Raw genomic sequence first — 12,068 nt, forward strand, 5'->3', positions numbered from 1 at the left:
TTCGCTGCCTCCTTCCTGTCTAATCTTATATTTGCATGTATATTTTGCCCACAAATTTAATTTCACTGAAACTCTACTGCAAATACAAAATGCTAGGTTCTTATATTTGCACATGTAACTGCATGTACAAGTCACTACCTTTAGATATGTGAAATGAATACAAGCTTTGCAAAGTTATTGCTCTAAGGAGATTTTTTTGTGCTACAAACAATGAATTATATAGTAATTAAAAGATTCTATTTAATTACCTGGAATATAAATTGAATAGTGAGCTGCCCAAATTTCCTGGTTATAGAGTAATATTCAGGAATGGATAGTAAAAAATGCAAAATTATTAGAACCACAGAAGGATTTAATGAAAGTGGGGGATTGTACAACACAATAACAGATTAAATTGAATGTGGTTAAATGCTAGGTAATGAAGATCGGAAGCAGTAATTTAAACTACTAGTACACAATGAAAAAATCTGTAAATTCTCAAGGTATCTGAGTTATTATACCTGTTTAATGTACAGCAATCCAAAAAAGGAATCTGATACTGAGTTGTATTAAGACAGAGAATTTATAATAATGTTATTATATACATAGATCACGTACTTTCACTTTGGACACTTTCACTTTTAGTTCCCTCATCTCAAAAAGCAAAGAGGTGAAATAGAAAGGAGCCAGTTAAGGGCATTGAAAATGATTAGAGTCAATGTGTAGTTTAGGAATACTGAAAAGAGCTAGACTTATGGAACTGTATATGCATTAGAAAGGAATATGAAATTCTGATTGCAATCTCTGTAACTGCTTGCACAAATGCAGCTCACCTCTTTTAACTGTTCAACTGCAAACAGTTCTGCATAGTGTGCAGTTCTAAAAGTTTGGTTGTAACTCTGGAAGGAAAGGATAGTCTCATGGGAAAAGCAAAGAACTGAGAGAACTGTGTTTATTTCTGGGTCCTGTATGTATACATTTGTGTTTGTCTTCATCCTAAAATCTTTTGGTATTATCTTTGTGGTGGGTTGCTTACCCCCCACAGGTTGCAAGACGATTAATATGGGCTTCAGCCTGGGTGCATCTGGAGGAATGGCCAGGACTAATTTTGAAATAAAGCCCAACTCTCATGCTATCTCATTCTCTCTCTCTTTCTGAAAAGAAGGCTGTGAGGAAAAAAGGAAAAACATCAGACAGGCTTCTCCAGGGGCAAACAGAAAGCCTGACTGAGATGGGGGCCCTGATGAGCTGGAGCCTGCCAGAAACCCTGAGTAAGGGGAAGAGTGTGCCAGGTCTGGATTGAGGATTGATCTAGTCAGAGAGAGGAGAAGGCATGCCTGTGTCAACATAAGGTTGACACCTGGCTGAATTTTAATCTGCCTGGCTGTTTTTTGTACTGCCTCGCCGGTTGCTGGTGAAGATATGCTGGTTCTGTTTTGTATTTTTTTCCCTTCTCCCTGCTCCTGATGCTCCCAAGGCTGAATGGGAAGGAAATGCGTTGCAGAGACTTCCTGTGATCCTGTCCCTTTAACAGCTGGGCCACCCTTGGGGGACTCAGTTGCCTTCCCTTCCATCCCGGCATGCTCTGGAATCGGCTGGGTTCTCTAGCTTCCATTTCATTAGGAGAAAGGAGGTGGGTGGGTTTGTTGCTGTGGATTCCCATTCCCCTCTGGCTGCTTGTGGGTTAGTCAAAGGTCTGGAGCTACCTGCCTCCACAGCCAGACAGGCCAGAATGGGGCAGGGAAGGTGAGAACCAAAGAGACCTTGAAACCACCCTCAGCTTCTTGTCCTGAACCACTGCCTTTGTGTGAAAGGGCAGAGGGGAGTCAGGCTGGTGTGGAGAGGAGCAATAGCCAGTTTTATGGTGTCTCGGAGGTGGCAACCCAAGGAGGAAACTGAGGTAAAAGTTGCTGCAGTGCCATAGTCAGTCAAGAGGGGGGGTGTTAGGGCAGCAACTTTGCCACAATCTGACTTCCACTTAAGCTAAACTCTTCCTGTCTCCTCCTTCAAATCTTGTGATTTACCTGTGAAGATCAGATTCCATAAACTAGCTGTTAAAAGGACATTTATTTACTGCCTTGGTTGGACAAACATTTTCACAAAACTCCTTCTTTGTTTGTGTTATTCAGGGATGTTTGTGTTATCCTAGATGTCTAAGCATGTGAAATTTTCCAAATAGTTATGCATTCAAATGTATTACCAGGTAGGGATCCAGTTACCAGAAGGCCTCACTATAGTAGGAGTATTTACTTTAGGACTGAATCTGTGCTGTAAATTTGCAGAGTGGCTGATTGGAGCTTGATTGAACACAATTCTCTTTATGTTGGAGTCTAATCAGATACCCAATTCAGGAGAATAGTACTTCAGTCTCTTTTTCTCTTAATGTTCCTCAGCCTTCTTTCTGGGTGATTGACACTGCTATTCGTAACAAGGAAGACAAAAGGTTAACTTATAGTAAATAGAGTTCTCCACATGTATTGTTTCAGAAGTTCCACACTCATCCTTCCTCTTTCTGTATTTCTTCAAGATCCTAATGAAATTCTTTTGAAGGACAAGAACTGAGGGACATTTCGTAAACAAGATTCTCTTTATATCCTCTGTTTTTAATATATTTGGACCCATGACAAACCTGTACCTCAACTGCTTTGAATGGTTCTGTGGCCTTATGTGTAAGCTAACACAAGATTTGCTGATCTGCTGAGGTAATATAGTACCTTCAGAAAACTACAGCTCAAGATAACCTTCCTTTCTCATCTCCTTCTCTCATCTTTTCTATTTTAGAAAAAGATCTGAGGTCACCTGGTATCTTCTCTTGCCAGTGTAAGATTGTGCCCTATAATATATTTTCTGGTGCTTTGATCATCTGAGTTTTACATTTCTCAAGCAATGGGGCTTCCTTCTTCTCTTCTGGAAGACCTTGACACTCTAATTGGTCTCACAGTTAGGAAGTTTGTTGAAAAATAGTATAAATTCAAATTTCCATTAGTACATGGCATTATTATGAGAAATGTGAAATTGATTAAACAATACAGTTCTGCGATGTTTTGGTAGTATTCAGAGTGAATTTCTTTCCCCAAAAAATTATTATAGAGAAGGTCAGGGTTTGCAGTGATATTGCTAAACATAATCCCTTTTGTTACTTGGGACAAATTCTATATACACTGTCAGATTCCCCCAAGGCCAAAAGGACTGCTCAAGAATAGTATATTAGGTTGATCTTTAATTCTTCAGTCCTGTTCTGGTTTACCAATCACAGGTCTCCTTCTACAGGCATATACTGATTTTCATTTCCACTCAAAATAAAAATGATGTTGTTCCCTCACAAACAATGGAAATGTCACATTTAAAATGCTTTCCTCATATGAAAAAGTATATCCACTCTCAAAACATAAGACTGTACTACTCTTAAAGTGAGATTTTTTAGAAGATACTACGTAATTACAGTTCATCGGGGAGTCTCAGTTTCTAATGCACGTGATATTCCCCCATAGAGAAGAGTTCCATGTAAAGTCATTATAATATAAGTGCTTCAGAGCAGAGAACATGTTTGTCTTTATGACTGTAAAGCATCATGTACATTTAGGGTGCTTTAGAAATGATTAATAATATTTTATATACTCAGTCCTATTTGTTTTTATTGCTGCATCCTACAGGGCAGATATTTTTATTAAGTTAATTACTGTGGCTCTTGCATCTCTTTTCAAAGGGGATCCTATACTTTCAGAGTTTTACAATAATAAACATATATGCAGTTGAAGACTAATCTCTGCTGTTAGTTACACCTTGTAAATCCAAAATAATTACATCAATTTCAGTGGAGGTAATCTGGATTTTCACAGCTGTAACAAAGATCATAGTTTGGCCTGAGATTTTTTTTTGCCAATATGCAGTGTTTTTGTCTAACTGAAATGTCTTATGTTGCCCAGTCCACTCCTTCATAACTGCTACTAACCAAAATTTTGCATCATTGGCAAACTTCATTGTCTGAGAAGTTTCCATTTATTCTGATTCTGTTCACATTAATTTAACAACTTTTGGTATCCTTTGCAGACTTTGCCCCTTACTCCATGCTAATTTATCCACCTTCAGACGTCAGGTTTAATTATTATAGTTTTTGGAGTGTCCGCTACATATTCCCACTCTTGGGTTATGTGCTGACTAGTGCTATTGAACAGTGCAGCCTTCTACTAGCAGTGCCTCTCTGAGCATTCATGTACCCTGTGTGGATTCCCCCCTTAGTATTTGAGCATGTTCTGAGGGCTGGGCTGTAAAAGCGAGCAAAGCAATGGTTACGCCTCAGTTCCTTCCAACTGCTACCACAGACAGATGTGAGCCTTCTTCAGGATTCAAGATCCTTAGCAACTTAGGTAAGTGCCTTGTGTTTTCTGCAAATAGTTAGCTAGTTATCCTAGTTAGTATTAGAGTTAGTTTAGTGTTACTTTAGTTAGAGTGGCAGATCCAAAGAACAAGAAACATGGATTTAAGCCATGTGCATCATGTGCTGCAGTTTTTCTGGCATCTGACATCCAAAAACCTGAAATGCTTAGGAGAGGGGACATGCTCCTTCTCAATGCTCTATGGGACATTTACACCATGAACCAGAAAGCAGAGGGAAAATAGATTCCAGGCCCTCCTTCTACAGAAATTCCTGTCAGCTAAAACCTCCGGATCATTTAGTCTGACCTCTGTATGTCGCAGGCCACAGAACCTCACCCACCTACTCCTGTAATACACCCATAACCTGTGGCTGAGTTACTGAAGTCCTCAAATCATGATTTAAAAACTTCAAATTACAGAGAAACTACCATTTACACTAGTTTAAACCAGCAAGTGACTCATGACCTGTGCTTCAGAGGAAGACAAAAAACCCCTAGGGTCTCTGCCATTCTGACCTGGGGGAAAATTCATTCCTGACCCCAAATATGGCAATCAGGTAGACTCTTAGCATGTGGGCAAGACCTACCAGCCAGACACTTGGGAAAGAAGTCACTGTGGTAACTCAGAGCCCTCCCCATCTAGTGTCCTATCTCTGACTGTTTAGGATATTTGCTTCTAGCAGTCACAGATCGGCTACATGCCTTTGTAGGCAATCTCATCATACCATCCCCTCCACAAACTTATCACGCTCAGTCTTAAAACCAATTAGGTTTTTTCCCCTACAGCTCCCCTTGGAAGGCTGTTCCAGAACTTCACTCCTCTGATGGCTAGAAACATTTGTCTAATTTCAAGCCTAAACTTGTTGATGGCCAGTTTATGTCCATTTGTTCTTGTGCCAACTTTGGTGCTTAACTTAAATAACTCCTCTTTCTCCCTGGTATTTATCCCTCTGATATATTTGTAGAGAGTAATCATATCTCCCCTCAGTCTTCGTTGTGTTAGGCTAAACAAGCCAAGCTACTTGAGTCTCTTCTTGTAAAGTAGGTTTTCATTCCTCTAATCAACATAAGAATGTAAGAACGTCCATAATGGGTCAGACCAATAGTCCGTCTACCCCAGTATCCTGTCTTCCGACAGTGACCTGTGCCAGGTGCTTCAGAGAGAATGAATAGAACAGGTAATCATGAAGTGATCCATCTTCTCTGTACCTATTCCAATTTGAATTCATCTTTCTTAAACAAGGGAAACCAGAAATGCACAGAGTATTCCAGATGAGGTCTCACCAGTGCCTTGTATAATAGTAATAACCCTTCCCTATTTCTACTGAAAATATATCGCCTTATGCATCCTAGGATTGCATTAGTCTTTTTCACGGCCATATCACATTGGCGACTCATACTCATCCCTAAATCTCTGACTGCCAGAAGCTGTGACTGGATGACAAGGGATAGCTCACTTGGTAAATTGCCCTGTTCTGTTCATTCGCGCTTAAGCATCTGGCACCGGCCACTGTCAGAAGATGATACTGTATTACTTATTCATCTGAATCTTACAGTATATTTGAATGTACTGTGTGATCAAGTGGCAGAAGAAAGATATTGAGTATTAACTCTCCAACTTCCCAAGAATCCATGACAATCAAGATTACTGTGAAAACTTGTATAGTCTAAAGGGCAAACCCTGCCCTCTCTGCTGTTCTTTTTTTTTAAAGATCCAGAGAGCTTGTATTTAGCACTTAAATTCTTTTTATTTAAACTCTCATAAATTCATTGAGAGAAATAGCATTTTTGGAGCCTTCAGAAGAGGCTCTTGTGATGATGCAAGAAAGCCTTATGTTCCCATTATTTTTGGGGCTAGGTATGCAGGCAGAGAGCTTCAGGGCTGAGGACATGAGACCTTCCCTGCCTGCCTCTATGTATTGGTCTTAGCAGAGAGCAAGTTGTGCAACAGGAGGTAGGGGAAAGGGAGATTGAAGAAAGTTGCTGCTGGGCTCAGGCTCAGATTGCTGCCACCTGCTGCCCAGATCTTCTTTACCCAGGACTGATACCACCACTAATCCGAATCCCCTGGGACCAGAGCAACAGGAGGCAATGAAGTCAGGGAAGTGGTATTGCTGAGATCCAGGCAGAGGAGAAGCCTTGGGCAGAGGGAGGGAAGAATAATTAAAATAAAAATTATTTTAGCTATAATTTGGACAATTAATTATAATGGGATTTTAAAAATTATTTTTTGTAATAACTACATAAATATAAATTACCCAGTAATCAAAATTATAGGAAGAAAGTAGAATAATTTAAAATGTTTTAAATGTGACTGAATGGATTATTTATATAGACACACACACGTTTAAGGATTATAAATATCATTACTGCACTGAGATACTGAAGCTCTACTTGGGTTAGAGCAGTGTTTCTCAACCTATGGCCCACGGGTCACTTGTGACCCAACCAGCACACAGCTGCATCCCATGTGACCTCTTCAGGTCCATACAGGTAGGCCATACATATATATTGTGTGGATGCAGCCCACATAACACATGGAGAGCTGCATATGCAGCCCACGGTGGTAAATAGTTGAGAACCACTGTGTTAGGTTTTCCAGCAGCTAGCAAGGTAATTTGATGGCGTAAAGATCTTCTCACATGTAAAGGTCTTTGCAGCTCACGTAAGTCTTTATTAGAAATAATTGGAAAACTTGGTACAGAAAGAGTATTTTATGTTTCTTGGATGTTCATTCTCCAGCTCCATTTTATAACACTTGTAAAGCAGATTTTAAAATAATAATGATTTAGGAAATGGATGGCAGTTCTATCTATGGGGTGAGGAGAGGGTAAGTGGAGTCTTCCTCTGAGTAGCCAGGGAGAGGTGTACATTTTTGTATGCTTTAAAGGTTGACTTTTCAACCTGAAATTATCACGCATGCATTGACAGAGATGTGGAGTGGAATTAAAAAGTCAAAAGACTAAAAAACATTGTTCGATCTTTATTTTTTTAAATCATGATTTTTTTGGCATCCAAATCATGTTTTTTGATCTCTTGAGATTGGCAATAATGCATTATATAATACAGTTATGAGAGGGTTCTTTGAGCTTTAGTCTGCCAGTATGTTTTGTGCCTGCAGTCCAGAGCTCCACCTTCCAGAAAGGAATATGACTTCTGGTTTCTGCAGCCTTACTCAGCATGACAGTTACTCCACAAACTCACATGTTCCACTGTGAAAAAGGCAGGGATGGAAGGGAGGATTTACGTACCCCATTATAGGGTGGGGACCCTGGCAGTAGTTGCTGCAGTTTCACCTGTAGACCAATTGATACTGCTCTACAGCCTGTGCAGTGGGCAAAGGATTCCTTCTTCTCTTTAATAGTGTGGAGAAGCCCGAGGCCCCAGCTAGGGTATGAGACAAAAGGCTGGGTCAAGAATTTGGCCCTGGGCATCATCCTTTGCTAGTTACACTTTCAGTTCCTTTACTGTGCTGGGCAAATAGTGAGAGCTCTAATTCAACGGATTCTCAGTTGTTCCTGTGCACCCAGTTTTATATGTTTACATGTTTATCATGTACGATACAACATAGCAAACCTCAACCAGCTTCTCATTAATGGAATCAGAATTAATACGGTGTAAGTATTCTTCTAAGTCTTTTTGACTATCCATTCTTATCCAGCCTTCATCTTCAGATGACTAATTTGTGACAGTACATATTTTCTCTTTTGAAAGGCTTTGCCCATTCACACATGTATTCTCTGAGACCTTTATAAGAAAAAGAACATCTTAATCAAAAAGAACTGCACTTTCAGTAACACACTTCTGTTGAGAATATGTATTTTAATCCAAAAAATGTGTGAGCTGGTAGGAGGATAATAAAATGGTGACTGCTGCCCACTCGCTTATCACATAATTTTCCCCTGCTTCTTTAATTTCTGTTCCCTGCTGCCATATTTCAAGAACAATAATGCATTTTCTATAAGCTCCATCATTCTGCCACCCACCTATCCACTCTTTCTTTCACAACTTAAAGCAAAGGAAAAATATACATTTTCTGGCTAATTTGCTTTTAAACTTTGTTAAGTTTTACAAATGTTTGTATAAGGATAACACTCAGATAGTGTAGAGATGGGGGATATATAGCTAAATTATTAGGTGTTTAACATGAAATGTTTTGATTTTTTTTGCTGGGTAACTGCATTACAAAAAATATTATAATTGCGTTGATCCTGAATTATTTTTTTCTTGTATGTACTAAAACTAAACAAGCTTCCATTTTTCCTCACATTTGACTGATATTTTTAAACATTAATCCTTGATTTCATTTTTCTTTAGACCCTGATACCCTTCATTGCCAGTCTTTTTTTTTTTTTTTATGGTAAAGATTACACTGGTTCCACACAATGAATCAAATTTTGGCATGATTCATTGAGTGTGTACACTCAGGTCTTGATGAAGTGAGATAATTAAACTCATGCTTAACTTCAAGCACATGAAAAGTCCCATTAACTTCATTGGAACCAGTCATGTACTTCAGCTTTGGGACATGCTCAAGTGCCTTGCTGAATCTGGGACTTAAAACACAATATGCCCTACCTATGCTGTTCACCCAGCCCACGGTACCTCCACACTCTCCCTTCGCGTTGGTTTATAGACAGCTAATCTGAAGCTCAGATCCGCTGTATGAGTAGGATGCAGAGCCCCCTATAAACACTCATGTTCTGCTGTGTGGGTGGGTGCTTACACTGTGCTTGTGCTTGCTAGCTGAATTTCATCTCTAGGGCTTGATCCTGCAAGGTACTGACCACTGTGTCATTGATCCTGCAAAGCTTTTAAATATATGCTAACATTAAGCATGTGAATAGCCCCATTGATTAGAATGGGACTACTCACATGCTGAAAATTAAGCATTTGCTTAAGTATTTTGCTGAATCGAGGCTAGTGCTCAGAACATTACAGGATCAAGCCCTTAATACTTAATCCTGCTTTTTCAGCTCTGAGCACAAATGAAGTATCTCCTTCCCAAGATACTTGCAAAAAAATTTCCAATGACTGTGCTCACTGTGTCATCCTTATCCAATATCTGCTTAATATAATCAAAAGATAATTACTTTACTAAAAGCATTTCAATATGCCATCCAGAGATAAATCTTCACATTGTTTGTTAAAATCTTTCTTAAATTATTTTAGCAGCTGAAAATCTTGAGTAATGTATTAGTTCACCCACATCAAGACTTCAGAAGCCTCCTTTTAAAATTCTTTTCTATCATACAGCCAAAGAGATTCTGTGCAGGTTATTGTCCAGTTATTCTGGACAAATACCCTAAACAGTTTATCAGCAGTCCTTCAACTTCGGTACACTGCTAATTTCTTTCTGGATGTTCTTTCATACTTACTGTATCTTAAAATATTTTTCGAGTGTTAAACAAAATGTTTACAGCCAAACTAATGAGTAATAGAGGAAGTGAAAAATTAAGGAGGAAAGATTTCTTTTGGGATATATTCACGTCTTTAGCATTTAATACATAGGAATAAATCAGGACACTAAAAATCAGTTTCATTGTAGAAGAATTCATATAAGAAAAGAAATAATGTTTTATAGCTAAGCTAATTTTTCTAAACTGATACCCTGTTACCTTTAGAGTAAGGACCATGGTCCAAATTCAGCCTTGGTGTAAATACATGCATCTCTGACTTCAGTAGTGTTAGATCTGCCAATTTGTCCCTTTTATTTTTAATTTATTTTAATTTATTTTAATGTATTTATTTTTTTAACAGATGAAAAGTTGTTCTCGCTTGTAAATTTGGTAATTGATTTACAATTTAAGAAAAGGAAACTCTCATTTTTACACTTGACATTTCCCTGCAGTGATTCATTAACAGTTTGTCCATTAAGCTTTTTAATAGATGATGGTTTTGTCACCTTGAACATATCCTTTCATATCTACAGTAAACAGATTCAGAAATGTTTTTACTTTCACTATATATTACACAAATTACATTGAAACATTACATGAGGTTAAGGTTGCAAAGTCAAGCACTCAAAGTTAGAAAATACCAGAATTAAAGATACCTGTGCAATCTTTATTCTTCTTCTTGTATGTATGCATTATAATACAATCTTTAATTACATTATCTCTTACTAATTAGTCATAGGGCCTAGGCCTCTTTCTGAGCACAGGTGGATGGTGCTCAATTAAAAGCTATTCTATATTTTGGTTTTTCCTCATTGGTCAGTGCCTGGCCTTATTTACAGCACACTATTCAAATTCTGCTCTGAATACAGAACTAATAATTTCCTCATGGGTTTTTTTTATGGCACTTAGTATTACAATATCTGAGTGTTTTTATAATAATGAATTTATTTTCACAACATCCCTATGAGGTGAGGGATTATTAATATAATCATTTTAAAGATGGGGAACTAAGGCATAGCGTGATTAATGTAAAAAGTGTCCACCAATTTTGAGTGCTTAATTTCAGGTGCCTAGGACCTGATGTTTCAGAGTATTTAGCATTATATTGCATGCATATGTTCAAAGCACAGCTCCCAGTGAGTTCAAATTTAGTTGTGAGTATTCAGCACTTCTGCAAATCAGACCCCAAGGTCTTAAGTTTGGCATCCACAAAACGTAGAACATGTAATTAATGGCCACCTGTGAAAAGTTTGGTTTAAGTGACCTGTCCAGCATCTTATAGGAACTCTCTGGCAGAGGCAGGGATAGAATCCATTTCTCCAGGCAAACTCGTTTGCAAGCACAGGTGGGTACACATGCTTCCCCCTTGTCTTTCCCTCTCCCTCCATTCCCCTCAGTTTGCATTAGGCTGGTGAGCTCCTCCTCCCCCTGCCTGCCCACCAGCCCTTCTCCCTCATGGTTTGCCATCCCCCCCGTCTCATGTGGAGCCCCTTTCCCTTATAGTTCAAGGCTCCCCCCAACCCTGTTTAACATGGCCCCCTTCTCTCCTTTGCATTTGCTGCTGACCCCCCCTCAGTTTGTTACATTCTTTCCCTGCCCTACCTAAGGCTTCCCCCTTTATTGTTTGTTACTTGCCTCCCCTATCCTGCCCAGATCCCCTGTCTGTTAGCTTGCCTGCCTTCCTTAACACCTGGGAGAACAGGTGGTCTTTACCTCCATACCATCCTTCCTCTCCATTGCTGCCTTTGCATTGCTGAACATCAGGGACTGTAGGGTGAGTCTCCAGGTTCCAAGTAATCTACTTCTTCAAGTGTGTGTATGGGGGTAATCTGTGATCTTCCTGCAGGAGACACAAACCAATCTGGCGGTGGAAGTGAGAGATGAGTTGTACTTTAGCGATCTCATTGTACTCTTGGGTGGAGTGTCCACCCTGTTGTCCCCAGACCTCTGGCCTAAGGTGTTGGAGGTTTCCAAGGTCATGCCAGGATGCCTATGGCATCTCTGGATCTGTGTGGAAGGGCTGATTCTCAACCCGGTTAACACTCCTGATATTCCCCCATACCAGGCCAGGAGCAGGTGTGCTTTTATCATCAGGCATCTGCCTTCCTCAGCACTGTGGATCCTCGGGAGTGCCTGGTCCTGGGTGGGTATTTTAACACCACCCTGGATGCACAATGTGGCAGGCCACCACGGACATCCTCAGCAATATTGTCGACCATCACTCCCTGGTGAATGTATGACGTGACCACTCCATGGCCAACTCCACCACATTCACTTATGTCTGGGTGGAGGACACTCAGTTGTGCCACTCCCA

General features: G+C 39.6%; 1 protein-coding gene across 3 annotated transcripts in view; it reads left to right on the forward strand.

Annotated features, from left to right (window-relative positions):
- The window catches only part of ANKS1B (ankyrin repeat and sterile alpha motif domain containing 1B), a 736,922-nt gene that overhangs the window by 187,496 nt on the left and 537,358 nt on the right, over positions 1–12,068 (forward strand). Inside the window, exon 9 of one of the 3 annotated variants that reach the window (XM_067559740.1) lies at positions 1,668–1,673. The exons of the other annotated variants lie outside the window; for them this stretch is intronic. Within the exon in view, the coding sequence (XP_067415841.1) occupies positions 1,668–1,673 (6 nt within the window). The remainder of the gene's footprint in view (positions 1–1,667; positions 1,674–12,068) is intronic. 3 annotated transcript variants of the gene reach the window in all.

Source organism: Emydura macquarii, unplaced genomic scaffold (assembly GCF_026122565.2).
Source record: "Emydura macquarii macquarii isolate MOO-44397 ecotype Brisbane River unplaced genomic scaffold, CSIRO-AGI_Emac_v2 contig_2205, whole genome shotgun sequence".
In the NCBI taxonomy this organism is placed as follows: Eukaryota; Metazoa; Chordata; order Testudines; family Chelidae; genus Emydura; species Emydura macquarii.